The following is a 13052-nucleotide window of genomic DNA, read 5'->3' on the forward strand; positions in this document are numbered from 1 at the left end:
TGTTCATGTTTAATTAGTTTAACGTTATTTAAATTACCTTTGAGAGATTTACGCATCATTTTATGTTTGCTAATCCGGTGAACAGACACAGTCTCTATTTTATGATGTTTGGGATGAGGGATTATCGCATGTTGTGTATTCTGCGACGTGAGACGGCAAGCAGACCATTGGTCATGCCAAACCGTCTGAAAAGTGGCTTGTCACTGTTGACCTCTATTTTATGATATGCATGATGGTGGCATCTAAAAAACCTCAGAATGTCCTCAGTACGAAGGGGCGACTGAATGACAGGAAGGAAATAAATATCATATAATTCAGTTAAAGGTTTACTCAAAAGTGCAAGAAGGCTCGAGTTGCATTTTGGCTGTACTTCCTTTATCGGCAATTCTGGATCCAGGAAGTTTATGGGATTGTGTTGTGATTCTATTAATGTATGTACAGTCCAGACATTTTTCTTCAGCTGACATTGAAGCTGCCAAATATGTTAAATATACAAAGAGAAGCAGGCCAAGTAATTCTTCATGTTTGGTGTACTGTGACAGGTCCAGTGTTGAGTAAATTACTCTGGAAAATTTATGAATTACTAGTTACTAATGACATATTCAGTACAGTCATAAGATTACTGTACAAATGACTCTCTCCAAAAAGTATTGAATTACTTGAATTATTAATGACTTTATTATTAATGACTTATATCAAACTTGATTATTTAAGTGATTCAAAGATAGACACAAAACGACTTTAATTCATTCCAGTAAATAATATAAAACTACACGAATGATTCTTATTAACTGACTAGTATAACAAATCTGAGAAAGATACATTAATGCATGCATTTTAAAGTTAGACTTTGAATTCTAATGTCAATTCCACGATTGCATATATTACTCAGCATTTAGATCAATTACATCTGAAGTAACTGTAATTAAATTACAAAAAATGTAATCTCTCACGTAACTTTTTCCAATTTATTCAAACAGATTCTGGGAACACTCATAAACGGTTTGTTTAAATCTAGGGATGTCAGAATCGACTGAAATTTTAACAGTTTGTTGAAAGGAAATCATGAAATCCTCCTGAATAGTAGTACGGCGCATCACTGATTTCCTGTCGGCATTAAAAACGGAACAAACAACTGTTTGGTTACAAGTCTGACGCTATAACCAATTGACCATTTATTTAATTCATTTCAACAAAAATAAACAGTTTATTGGATTGTCATATCAGTTTAAGCAAATACTTAAGAGACTATGATGATATCAAAATGCATCAAGATTGGGACTAAACAGCTGTTTGGTCACAAGAAAATCCACTAATCTGAACCAAAGAATTTCAGGGAGTATAAAGAAAGACTGGACTGTGAGATGGATTGAGAGCATTAACAAGGGCATGTGGCCTGATAGGTCCATATGTATGGAGCAGGGCTCAGATTGTGAACATGTTGTTAAGAGAGCATAAGCAGTCATGGACTGGCCACTATACCCTCCCCATGTTCAGTCCAAGATTTCGACCAAAATGAACGCAACTCCGAACGGAGAAAATGTGACATTGTATAAGGTTGTAGAAACAATGCCAACGACAAATGCAACAGAATCAACGTGACTCTTGATTTAGTCTGGCAATGTAAATGCTTCACCCCACTGTTTTGACTAATGGTTGTACAATGCCCTCTTCTGTTTAGAGCATGAACAACACGAGCATCAGTCTAAAATAAAGCACACTCGCATGAGCCGTTTTATTCTACATGGAACTGATGTGTAAACATCACATTACCGTGTAAATATTCATCACTTGAGTTTTTGTTATTGGACATTTTCACTCAAAGAATAACAAGAATCATGAAAAACGACAAAGATATGGTGCATTTCTACAAAATTGAACCACTTCTTTACTTATTAGTCAATGATAAAGAAAAAAGAACGACAAAAGACAAAGAGGATCATTTAATTCCAGTGTTTTTTTCTCTTTCAGTTGAGAGTCACACATATGAGCATACAGCGGCTGATGAAATCTGTCATGCACACTCTCCTGAGGAACTGCTTTCATGCTGGCTACTTCACTGGTCGGCTCTGACAAAGTTTTGTTTTGACAAAAGGTAAAAATATTACACAAATTTAAGTGATGACTTCAAATAAAAGACCAGGGTAAAGAGCAAAAAACGACTTAAGACTAGACTGAGGAAGCAGTTGAAGATCTGGGTCTGCTTTAGCACTATTTTGTATTAAAACGTTTTTTTTGTGTTTCTTTTTCTATCTTAAAAAAAATCTGTCATATTCCATACGAACAAACGACACATTTAACGGATGGCACCTTTTCTGTCACCAGAACCACTTGAGAGGCACTTTTTCTTGTGAGGAACTGTAATTTGACGGCATATTTGCTGTTAGTTTGCATTCAAAAGGATTTACCGTGACAGTACCAGTTAGCCTGGTACCGCTACAGAAATTCTGGCTCTGGTGCATTCAGTTAAGCATTCACAATCCTGTAGAAATATAAAAACATCCAGGTATGCGTCTGGCTGTTACGATGCACCGTAAAAGATTTTCACAGTGCACAGCTCAGAAAACAGCCCCCATCAGGGCTCACCTTTAGATTAAAAATTGTTTTTCATTCAAGTACACAAGCTATTTACACTTTTTCACTCATGAAAACTGCAACAAGCCATTATTGTGTTAGTCAATATAACAGCAAGCATATTACATTCTTCATACGAGTAACATTGGACGAGTTTTTGACAGCCGTATCCTTGGAGACGCTTTTTCTTTTGATATTAGTAAATGTCCAAGTCAGAAAATTTGTGCTGTCGCAGCAGCAGGGCCGGGAGGTACTTCATAACACCGAACCACTTCATCTGTACACCACATTAATAAGAAAACAGTTCTAGGACTCCAAAAACAAACCATTGTTAAAATTATTCCAGTAACTTCGCTTATAAGCCTATACATATAGATATATACAATTTATATTTATAATATATATATTCATATTTATAGATGCTTTGTAAAAAAGGGGGATGGGGTAAATAAAGGTGAAGTAACCTTTCCTATCATACACATACATTATGACACACGCACATTCAGATGATCCTTCACTTTCAAATATATTGGTAAAACCGTGAGCGCACCACCTGGGCTCCTGAAAGTTTCTGTGGATGAGCATCAGCTCCTGGATTCAGGATGTTTTTGGATTTGCCTTTTGACGCACCTCCGTTCACTTGCTCGGAGCTTGACTGGACACATGGAGAGGCAGAAGTAGTCAGCGGTTCCGTACTTCCTTCTTGATTCCTCACCATTTCCACCTTGTCTGAAGCAAACTGACCCTCCGATTCCACTCGACACTGCTCGCGCGCAATCCAGTTCCGGATAGAGAAGTCCTGAGAGTTGCAATCGGGATTTAAGCGCTCCACAGCAGGCAGTTCTGCACCTTGATCAACCCCGCCCTGTTCCCTCCAGTCATGAATTACATCAAGCTCCGCAAAATCCCGCTGACCGCCCAAAGTATGTCGGCGTCTGATACCCTTTTTCTTGTTGCGTGTTTCTGTTGAGCGGGTCTTCACACCGAACATGTCATCAGCGGAGCCGCGCAGACGCAACAAGAGTCTCTCTGTGATTTTAAGATGCCAAGCTGGCTCAACGCGGTCAGATTCGCTGTGGCCTGATGCACTGAGGCTACCGGTGGAACGGCCTCTCTTCATGACCCTCAGAACTCGAGAGAATCGGTTTGATTCATTCTTGACCCCTTGATTCCCCGTTTCAACTGACGAATCGCTGTCCATCTTCTGTCGGAGAGACCGCCTCCTCGATGACCTGTCGCTCTCTAGCAGCTTTTGGCAAGATAACCCGTGACCGTCCAGCTTGACTGTGGCGTTGCTATCACCCACCGTGGTTGGTATGCCAAAGGCAGAGGTGCCAGGACAGAACAGGGGGAAATCACTCTCGCTGTCCGTCTCCATTGGCCGTCCTTCACTAACAAGCTCACTGCGCTCATCATCTGCTTCATCCCCTCCCCGGCTCTCTGTCACAGACTGAACTTCCGGGCTTAACGTGACGGACTCCATCCCCGTCAGAAATGTGTTGGATGAAGTGGTAGAGTAGTCTGAGGTAATAGAGCACACCTCTGCAGTCACGCATGCCCCGCCACGAACCTGTAACAGTTCAGAAGCCACTGACGTCACTGTGCCCCATTTTCGAGGTCTGGTTCTGGAAACCGAAGCTCCAGAACTCATGGTGCCCAAGTCTGAGGTGGTCTCATCGAACAGATCCGAGAACGACGATTTGGGAGGGCAAGAGGTCTGGCGGATGAATCCAGGTGAACATGAGAGCTTGGGCGAGGTCTTCATGAAGAACGAGTTCCTGTGGTCTTTGTTCTTCGGGGTGGACACTGCACCGATGCCGTTCTTCTTTTGTCCAGGGGACTTTCTGTCCGCGCTGCTGCCGGACCCTCCTGGAAGTTTCTCAAGGTTTTGGTGTTTCTGCTTTTCACTCAGGCTTTCTTTCATTGTGAAGATGGTATCGAGGTCGTCTTCAGAGCTGCTGGGCTGCAGCTTGGCCTTGTGCTTTTTTCGTTTGTGGTTGGCTGCAGCAAAGATGGAGGAAACTTGTGGCTGAAGGAACTCCCGGCTGCAGTGATACTTCCCTGAGCCCCAGGAACCCTGCTGAGAAGACAGAGCGAGAGAGAGGAGGAGACAGAGAAAGTGACAGATTGAGAAACTGTTGAAAGCACCGAACACACAGTCTACACAGCACTGAGACCTAGCAGAAATAAAAAACCATAACCGCTGCCCTCGTGGGTTGCTAAACCAGATACTCCACCTGCTTCTCTGAAAGCAGCTCAAATCAGAGGTTGAAGGACTTGAACATAGAGAGAAACATTAGAAACATTTACAGAGCTCCATAGAAAGCCCCTCATACCCAACAGTCACATGGCACAAGCAGCACTTGCAACACCAACAGCACCGGTGCATGAAGAAAAGCTGCATAGTTTGCAAAACAAAGCTGGAGCCAAATGATACGAATAGGGATGGGAATCTTAACCAATTTAACATTCTGGTTATGACTTTACTTAACTCTATCCAAGCCAATGACGAGTTATCTCCTCAATTAAGAGACAACGCTTCCCTGCCAAAGATGAGATTTTACAGCATTCCTTGTTTTTCGCATTTTTGTAGGAGCTGGCACTGTTTTACACCTTTTAAACAGTACAACACACAGGGACAAAAAAGTTTATATTCTGTGTACTCTTAAAGACCCCCGGTGGTGAATGTATCATTTTAAACCGTTGGTGAGTATTTACTCCATAAAATTGTTTACCAAAGACAGCTTGAAAGATTTGGTTTTAAACTGCCCCGGTTTGTGATGTCATAAACCTGTGACCAATCACATCAACTCATTTTACGCATGAGGATCAGCAGTTTGAGGCATAAATATGCAAGGCGCATATGATCGGTCTGAATCGATCGCTGCATTGCTGTGTGAGCTCTCAGTTTCACTTTCACTGCGATGGAGTGGAGGCGTAGCTAATTTGCATATTCATCTATCTGTGCATACTTAATTAAGTAAGGAGCTACATTCAAGGAATTCTAAGGCAAGACAATTTATTTTCAAATGAAAAAAACTTAAAAAAAATGATTTTGATAGTCAAAGATTAGTTTTAAGAGATAAAATGATGTACCACAGGGGGACTTTAAAAATGCTGGTGGGGAATGATTTATGCCGGGGCCTCGACAAAATATTATGTTAATCTTATAAGAGTTTCAATCTGTGACGGACCACAAACATGAGGACCAAAAACAACCGCACAACAACAGATTTTCAAAGTACTGACTGTGAACACAGGAAATCTCGCAAAGTCTCGAGAATACGTTTTTATTATATCACTGTATTATATATGTGTACATATAACCTATTATGTGATTTTTCAAATATTATTTATCGTTGAGAAATTGCTCAAGCAGCGTCGTCTGAAGCATTTAAGGTGGCACAGCACTAGACATAATTTTATTGCAACTCAAATATTGTTGTCTTCACAGGAATTCAAAAAGCATATTAATACTGTTTTGAAAATAATAGCTTCAGACATAAACTTCACTAGCTCCACTGGACCTATATTTTCAGTTCTACCTTAAAGCATCAGCACACTTGGACTCCAACCACTACCGTCACTTGCACATAGCCTCATTTATTTGATTGGATTGCTTCGTAATTGCGAGGATAGTGTTTATAATGCTTTTGATTGAAAATTGACAGAATAAAGAAAAGCGTTTGGTTGAAGTCATGACTACGGTGGTTGTGCTTCTGTCAGCTGGCTTTCTGATTGGGTATCGTTTGTTCCACATGACAATCAACAGAGTTCTTGTGCGTTTGTCCTCGGGGTTTCCCCCACGCATCCGGATTTCTGATCGTATATATTCAACATGTTCAACATGATTCGCGATAGGGGGTCTCCGATGTTCTTCCGATTCACGCTTAACACACATCACAACACAGGAAAATCTGTTAAGACAATCTCTAGAGCCGTTTAAGATCTTTACCTAGCATTGTCAGATCGGCCCGATTATCATCTGGTGAGGCCCCGGCTTTAAAGGAATAGTTCATATTTTTCCTTTTGTGGAACACAAATTTGATAAAAAAATATCAGCCATTTTAAACACTTGTGAATGTTTTAAAAAGCACATTAATACATCATTAAAGTAATCAAAATGACTCGAAGACTATTAAAAGTTAACTTTTGGTACGAATTAGCTTCAAATCTCGATAACTTCAAATCTCATTGGTTCTTTTAAGACCCACCGACTGAACCATGTCAAGAAAGTCTTACGGTTCCAGTATTTTCGAAATAATAAGAGCCGTCTCTCGATTCCCAACCCTAGACACATACTGCACATTTTAGCACCGACTCCATTTATGGCAGTGAATGCAGTAAGCATGGCATGATGGTCTCTGATCCATCTGTCTTTTTTTTTTTTCGCGATAGCATGGCTCTCATGTGCTGCATTGGAAGGGGTGGAGCGTGTCAGACCGATGCAAAGACAACACTCACCCGCTACACCTGACCTATCAGAGAAGCGGCCACTGTCCTGGTCAAACTCACCTTAGATCTGGCAGAGTCACTGGTTGGTGAATCTGTGGAGTAAACACAAGTAATACACAGTTAGTAGCTTGATCGTGTCTACACAATATTATATCATGAAACCCACGTTGTGCATGACGACGAGAGAGTGGCAAACAAGGAGAGAGAGGGATAGGCAAAGATAAAAGACACAACAACAGCAGGCATGCATGCAGATGAATTTCAGTGAGGAGCGATCATGCGTGCTTTGGACCGCCCAGCAAACACAGACTATAAGAAACGTTCTCGTGGTTGCAAAAGAGAGCAGCTGACATTATTATTTAAATGCCCTCAGTCAATGTTTGGCAGTTGGTGAAATATTAAGGATAATCTGCTGGATGTATGGAGATGACACAAGTCGAGTGGACATGAGATGATGAGTGTCATGCAGTCAAATATCAATGACTTTGATCGACTTTAAAGTCAACATCAAATTAAATCAAACCTGTTTACTTACAGAGACAACTAAAACAAAAAAGTCAAGAATCTGCTGCGATGAAAATTATGGATTACATCACGAAATGACCACGCTGAAGCTAATATGGTGCGTGTAGTCATCACAACAATAAAGACGAGACATTCAAGGCAGGGTCAGAGGTGACAGGGGGTCAAAGAGGGGCTAGCTACTGTACGCACAGCAGATGCTCTATGGGAATACAGAATTCAGCGGGGAAAAAACTACACAACTGATTCACAGCTTCCATTTCATTGACTGCTACGGATTTTGGAGGGTTATTCCTTCAGTGTCCAGCCCCCTGCACACCCCTTTGTGGTGACGAATGGTATGACCGAGTGATATTCCTAGCCGAGGAGCATTACCATGCTGTCTCTCCGTTTGTCCAGCGTTCAGAGAGAGAGAGAGAGAGAGAGATAGAGAGGGGCGAGAGATGGCGGAGCGCCTTTGAGACAGCAGCACTGCTCTACGCCAGGTACACTGACAAACACCACACACGCCCCCACAGAACCCCACGCTTTCCCTTTACACTGTTTCTCAGTGGGCGACATCATCATCATAAAATGCCAGTGTGTCTGCAGACTAGGCAGCTACACTGCGGGCAACAGTCCTCCCTCTTCCTACAGTTCCAGCTGCCCATCACGGACACTATTGAGTCCATCAGGGACATCAGGGTGTGATAGACTCCGCCCTCTTGGCCTGTGTCAAGATCAGTATGTGAGAATGCTGGGAAAGCCTTTAGGACACGCGACAGAGGGGCACTAGGGACAGAGGGATCAGAGATTGGCAAGCGAGTTCGGAGGTTTGGCTTTATGCGTTGTTGCCTTTCCCTCTTGGAGAAACAACACATGCCGTGTTAGCGCAGACAGCGAGAGAGAACATAATAGAGCAAACATGAATCTCAACAAAAATATCCAGGACCTCTTTCACCCCAAAAAAAGAAAAAAAATATGCGAAAACAAAATAACTATTTCTATTACAATTTAAGCACCAAAACACAAACATACACACAAATCTAAATCTAAATAAACTAATCTTATATAGCAACAGAAATAATAAAATAAAAAAATTGCTAGAAATGTAACTAAAATTTAAATTTAATAATTAAAAAATATGAATAAAACTGAAAATAAAACTAAAATAACCCTGCTTGACAGGTTTTGTGAGATTCATCTAAACATTGATAATAGTAAAAAAGAAATAATCAAAAAATAAATGCGAAAAGCCGTCTGAAATCAACAAAAGGGATAAAGAATAAAAAAAATCACGATCGAATGTCACACAAAAACAAACCTCCTTACAAACCTCTGCTTCACAGCCATTGTAATTGTCATAGCACAGCTATTATACAAGTGTAGAAAGAAAATGCTTCTGTTTCCAGAAAACCAACACATTTTTATCATTACAGATGTGGAACCCATCTCAGAGAGGGTCCGACCCAGGGCACACATTACCTGATACTTCCCCTTGAGAGGTACCGGTCCGGCCAATGTTCGTCAGCAGGTGATCGATGTTTGGGACGGGTTGAGACTCCACAGCACTCTCCTCCTGAACCGTCGTCTGAATAGTGCAAGGGGAACACAAGTCACAATTTTAATTTAGGAAAGAAAGACATAAAGTTGTTGTGGGTTAATACACACCGTTGGCTCCATGTCGCCCTCCTCAGTGAAGAACCAGTCATACTGTGAGAGAAGACCACACTTCAATTCATTTTATTGAGGCTCAAAATTGAGATTCATTTAGGAGAGATGCATTCTTTTTTTTAAATGATGAGAATGAAGACTCACATGCTGAATGAGGGTTTCCACAATCTTGTACTGGTCCGGCATGTGTGTAACCATGTGAGTCATGTTATCCTCTGATGTCCTCACCAGTGTTGGGCCGAACACAATGGCCAGATTCCGTGGCTCCATCTGAAGAATGAGATGAGCTGTCAGTATGAGTAGAGATTTTCTCTTTCTATACATTACAAACACTAATACCACGGCACTGTTGAATGTCGAATTTAACATCACCTTCGCATAAAAGGCAGCGTTTCATATGATAGCAGCCCCTATTTACAGCTAATTTTGTTTGTTATACTGTATCTTAAATGTAAAATAACCTGTTCTGTTTCAATATACCCAAGCGTTTAACATACAGGTTTGTGGCGCTTCATTTCATTTTTTTATTCACCATTGTAATGTGATATTTACTAATCTTTTTTAGAAATATCTATAGGATTTCTATTAAATCTATAATCAACAACTCGCTTGTGAATCGAAACATCAGAATCGATACCCAGCCCAAATTATGTATTTACGGTAGGAAATTTACAAAATATCTTCATGGAAAATGATCTTTTATCCTAATGATTTTTGAGCATAAGAGAAAAAACGATCATTTTGAATGTATTGTTGGGTACTCTATTGCTACGAATAAACCTGTGCTACTTGTGACCGGTTTTGTGGTCCAGGGTCAAAAATATCTTATGTAATTTTGCTCACTGTATGTATCTTGACTTAAAAATGTTTAGTTCATTTGTACAGGAAAACAAGACAAAAATACTAAATAAGAAAATATTTGAGCTTTTTGTAAGTATTGTTTCAACTACATTACAATGAATCGTACAAAATATCATCAGAAAACCACCAAAGCCTTTTACTGGGATTCCATAAGACCATCTCCAAATGTCTTACCTTGTTCTTTTCTGAATTTTCAGCTATGGTTTTAAGATGTGCAGAGAGAAACTTCAGTGTTTCATAATGATGATCAGGCAGCTCGTGAAGCTGAAAAACCATGAGGACTATTCAGGATTTCCATAACATCAAGTAAAGCTATAAAGGCTTCGAACAAATGTTTCATGTGAGGTGGCTGTATACGGCTTCTTACCAGTCTCTTCAGCACTTTGAGTCTCTCTACAGGATCCTCTATTCTGTTGCCTTCAATAAAATCTGCATACCGTTCTAAAGAGAGCCAGAAAATTATAGTCAGCTTATGAAATAAAGCGTCTGCTCCTCTCACATCCACTAGAGGGCAAACTTCAAGTGCGAAATGCACAGATGAAATGTGAGTCATAGAGAGCCTGGGGCGCGGGATTTCCAAAAGGACTTTTACCGTCAGTGAAGAGAGGTTCAGGAAGTTTCCTGAAGAAGGATTTGAGTAAACTGCTGATCACATTTAAGTCCCTCCATTTCTGTCCAAAGACACACACCCAAAAGATATTAAACATAGGTCCGGTCCAATATGTTATAAACACCAGAACCAGAAAAGTTCACCCACATCGTCCTGAACATCAATGTCTCCCATGCCCTTGTTGTTGAGCTCCTCCTGCATGATGGAGATGGCGGCGTTATTGCCCGGCACTCTATAAATGCCCGTGTATTCCAGTCCGCGTTCCTCTACCAGCTTACAGCACACTTCCACTATCAGAGGAACAAACTGAAACACACATTTCAGTCAAATACATGCGAAACAAACCCTCCGCGAATTCTGCGAATCATGCAAGCTTGTGTTTACTCTGTTAGTGTGAGCTGGAGGACAGTCGTCTAGTCTCACTCCAAACGTGACCCCGTGAGACACTTTCTTTTCAAATGGTTTTCTCATCAGTCCAGGGATGCCCTTCCTCCAGGTGACCTTATCCTTGGGTGGACTTGTTTCATCTGTTCACAGCGTGCACAAAGATGTGTCAAAGAGACTGTTTCAAAACCAAGGGAGCTATTAAAGGGACAGTTCACCCAAAAATAAAAATCCTGTCTATAACTCGCCCTGAGGTTGTTTCAAACCTAAATTAATGTATTTGTTCTGCTAAACACAAAGGAAGATATTTGGAAGAATGTCAGTAACCCAACAGATCTCATTCCCCATTGACTCCCATAGTATTGATTTTACATTTTTCCAAATATCTTTCTTTGTGTTTAGCAGATTTCTATAGCAGTGTTTATACAAGTTTGGGCGAGTTATAGATTACAGAATATGTCCCTATAAACTGTCCCTTTAATGCCCGCATCCCACAAAAAATAAATAAATACATCTTCTGCCAGCTGGGACACCATATTTCAAAGCGATTCAGTTAAAATGCTATGATCAGAGGACCAGTATCGGCCTTAAAGGGATAGTTCACCAAAATATTTAAATGTATCATTTTTATGTCATTTCAAACCTGTATGACTCTTCTGCAGAACACAAAAGTAGATATTTTGAAGAATGTTGAGAAGCAAACAACATTGGCCCCCATTGACTCAACCTCAGAGACATTCCTCAAAATATCCACAGAAGAAAGAGTCGTACAGAGCTTTTTGAACATCACGAGGATACATAAACGATACCTTTTGTAACAGATAATTCACATGGTGTTACCTTTATGCACTGCTTTTCTGTCATAGTCCTTGTTTGGTGAGTGAGGGCTGGTGGCTTTACTCTCCCCCTTACCCCCCAACAGCGTCTGTCTGAAGCTCAGAGACTGGCGGGAGGCCTTCGGAGACGCTTCTGCCTTACTGCTTGTTGGACTGCAACAAAAAAAGCTTTCAGATCTTTCTACCGAAGAGAGAAGACCAGTGAACTCGCACCGATGGGAAGCCTTGAGTTTCCTGCTCACCTCATGAGAGTATTGTACTCTTTTATTTTCCGGTTGATCAGGTCTGTGCTGGTAACAGTTGCATTCTGTGAAAGGAAAGAAGGAAACAGACGGGAGACAAAAGCCGGTGTCAGATGAGCAGACGTAAAAGTGGAATCCCCAAACACACCAGAGGGCTTAAGGATATCCCAATGCTATCTGAAAACTGGAGACATGTGATAGTGTAAACGTCATGTGCTTTTCCTGAACATCAGGCCCTAAGGATATGCTCACATATTGTGAAATGGCCTTAAAATAGGCTCATTTCTCCATGTCATATAGATGTTCAAAACATCCTCTGTATCAAAGATCAGGATACACTTACTCCATATATGCCATTTATTAGGAGTATAAAATGTTTTTTTGAAGTTCAGATTCTGTCAATAAAATGTTTGCAGAGTTGCATACGCTAAACGTATATCTCGCTTAAATGCATAACATTGGTATTGTACAAGCTTGAGATTGATGATCGCAGATGGTCCACCTCATCATCCAAGTTGCTGTTTTCCTGAATGACTCGTATCCAGGACAGCATCTCCTCGCGGTCCTCTGCCTGGAACAGGTATTCGGAGTTGGACGTGGTCAGCCGCAGGACGTTCTTGCGCTTTGTATCACTGTACGAGATGTCAATCAGACAGGCTTTGATGCTGATCGCAAGAGGCTCGTCTTCTGTCAGAGAGTTTTGGCCCTCCTTGTCTTTATACAGATAGAGACAGTGACCGCGCAGCACAGCGTAGATATGCTTCCATGGTCGCATGCCACTGGCAACACGCTGCAGAAGAACAGATGAAGTCATTAAGAAGCTTAGATTTCATAGTTCAAACAATTTTTTTCGTTTTCTTATGTCCACTTTTTCACCTTTTAATGATGAAATTATGCGTTGTCAAATTTGACAGG

General features: G+C 41.0%; 1 protein-coding gene across 2 annotated transcripts in view; it reads right to left on the minus strand.

The window, feature by feature from the left end:
• Positions 1 to 2259: 2259 nt before the first annotated feature.
• Positions 2260 to 13052, minus strand: part of arhgap21a (Rho GTPase activating protein 21a) — a 79272-nt gene continuing 68479 nt past the window's right edge. For both annotated transcript variants that reach the window (XM_079447655.1, XM_079447656.1), the window contains 13 exons: positions 12640 to 12927; positions 12138 to 12202; positions 11900 to 12048; positions 11060 to 11202; positions 10823 to 10981; positions 10658 to 10736; positions 10433 to 10506; positions 10240 to 10329; positions 9349 to 9474; positions 9202 to 9243; positions 9016 to 9121; positions 7090 to 7121; positions 2260 to 4654 (listed from right to left, as the gene is read on the minus strand). In XM_079447655.1, coding sequence (XP_079303781.1) covers positions 3095 to 4654; positions 7090 to 7121; positions 9016 to 9121; positions 9202 to 9243; positions 9349 to 9474; positions 10240 to 10329; positions 10433 to 10506; positions 10658 to 10736; positions 10823 to 10981; positions 11060 to 11202; positions 11900 to 12048; positions 12138 to 12202; positions 12640 to 12927 — 2913 coding nt within the window. In that variant the 3' untranslated portion in view covers positions 2260 to 3094. The remainder of the gene's footprint in view (positions 4655 to 7089; positions 7122 to 9015; positions 9122 to 9201; positions 9244 to 9348; positions 9475 to 10239; positions 10330 to 10432; positions 10507 to 10657; positions 10737 to 10822; positions 10982 to 11059; positions 11203 to 11899; positions 12049 to 12137; positions 12203 to 12639; positions 12928 to 13052) is intronic.

Source organism: Barbatula barbatula, assembly GCF_947034865.1.
Source record: "Barbatula barbatula genome assembly, chromosome: 23".
NCBI lineage: Eukaryota > Metazoa > Chordata > Actinopteri > Cypriniformes > Nemacheilidae > Barbatula > Barbatula barbatula.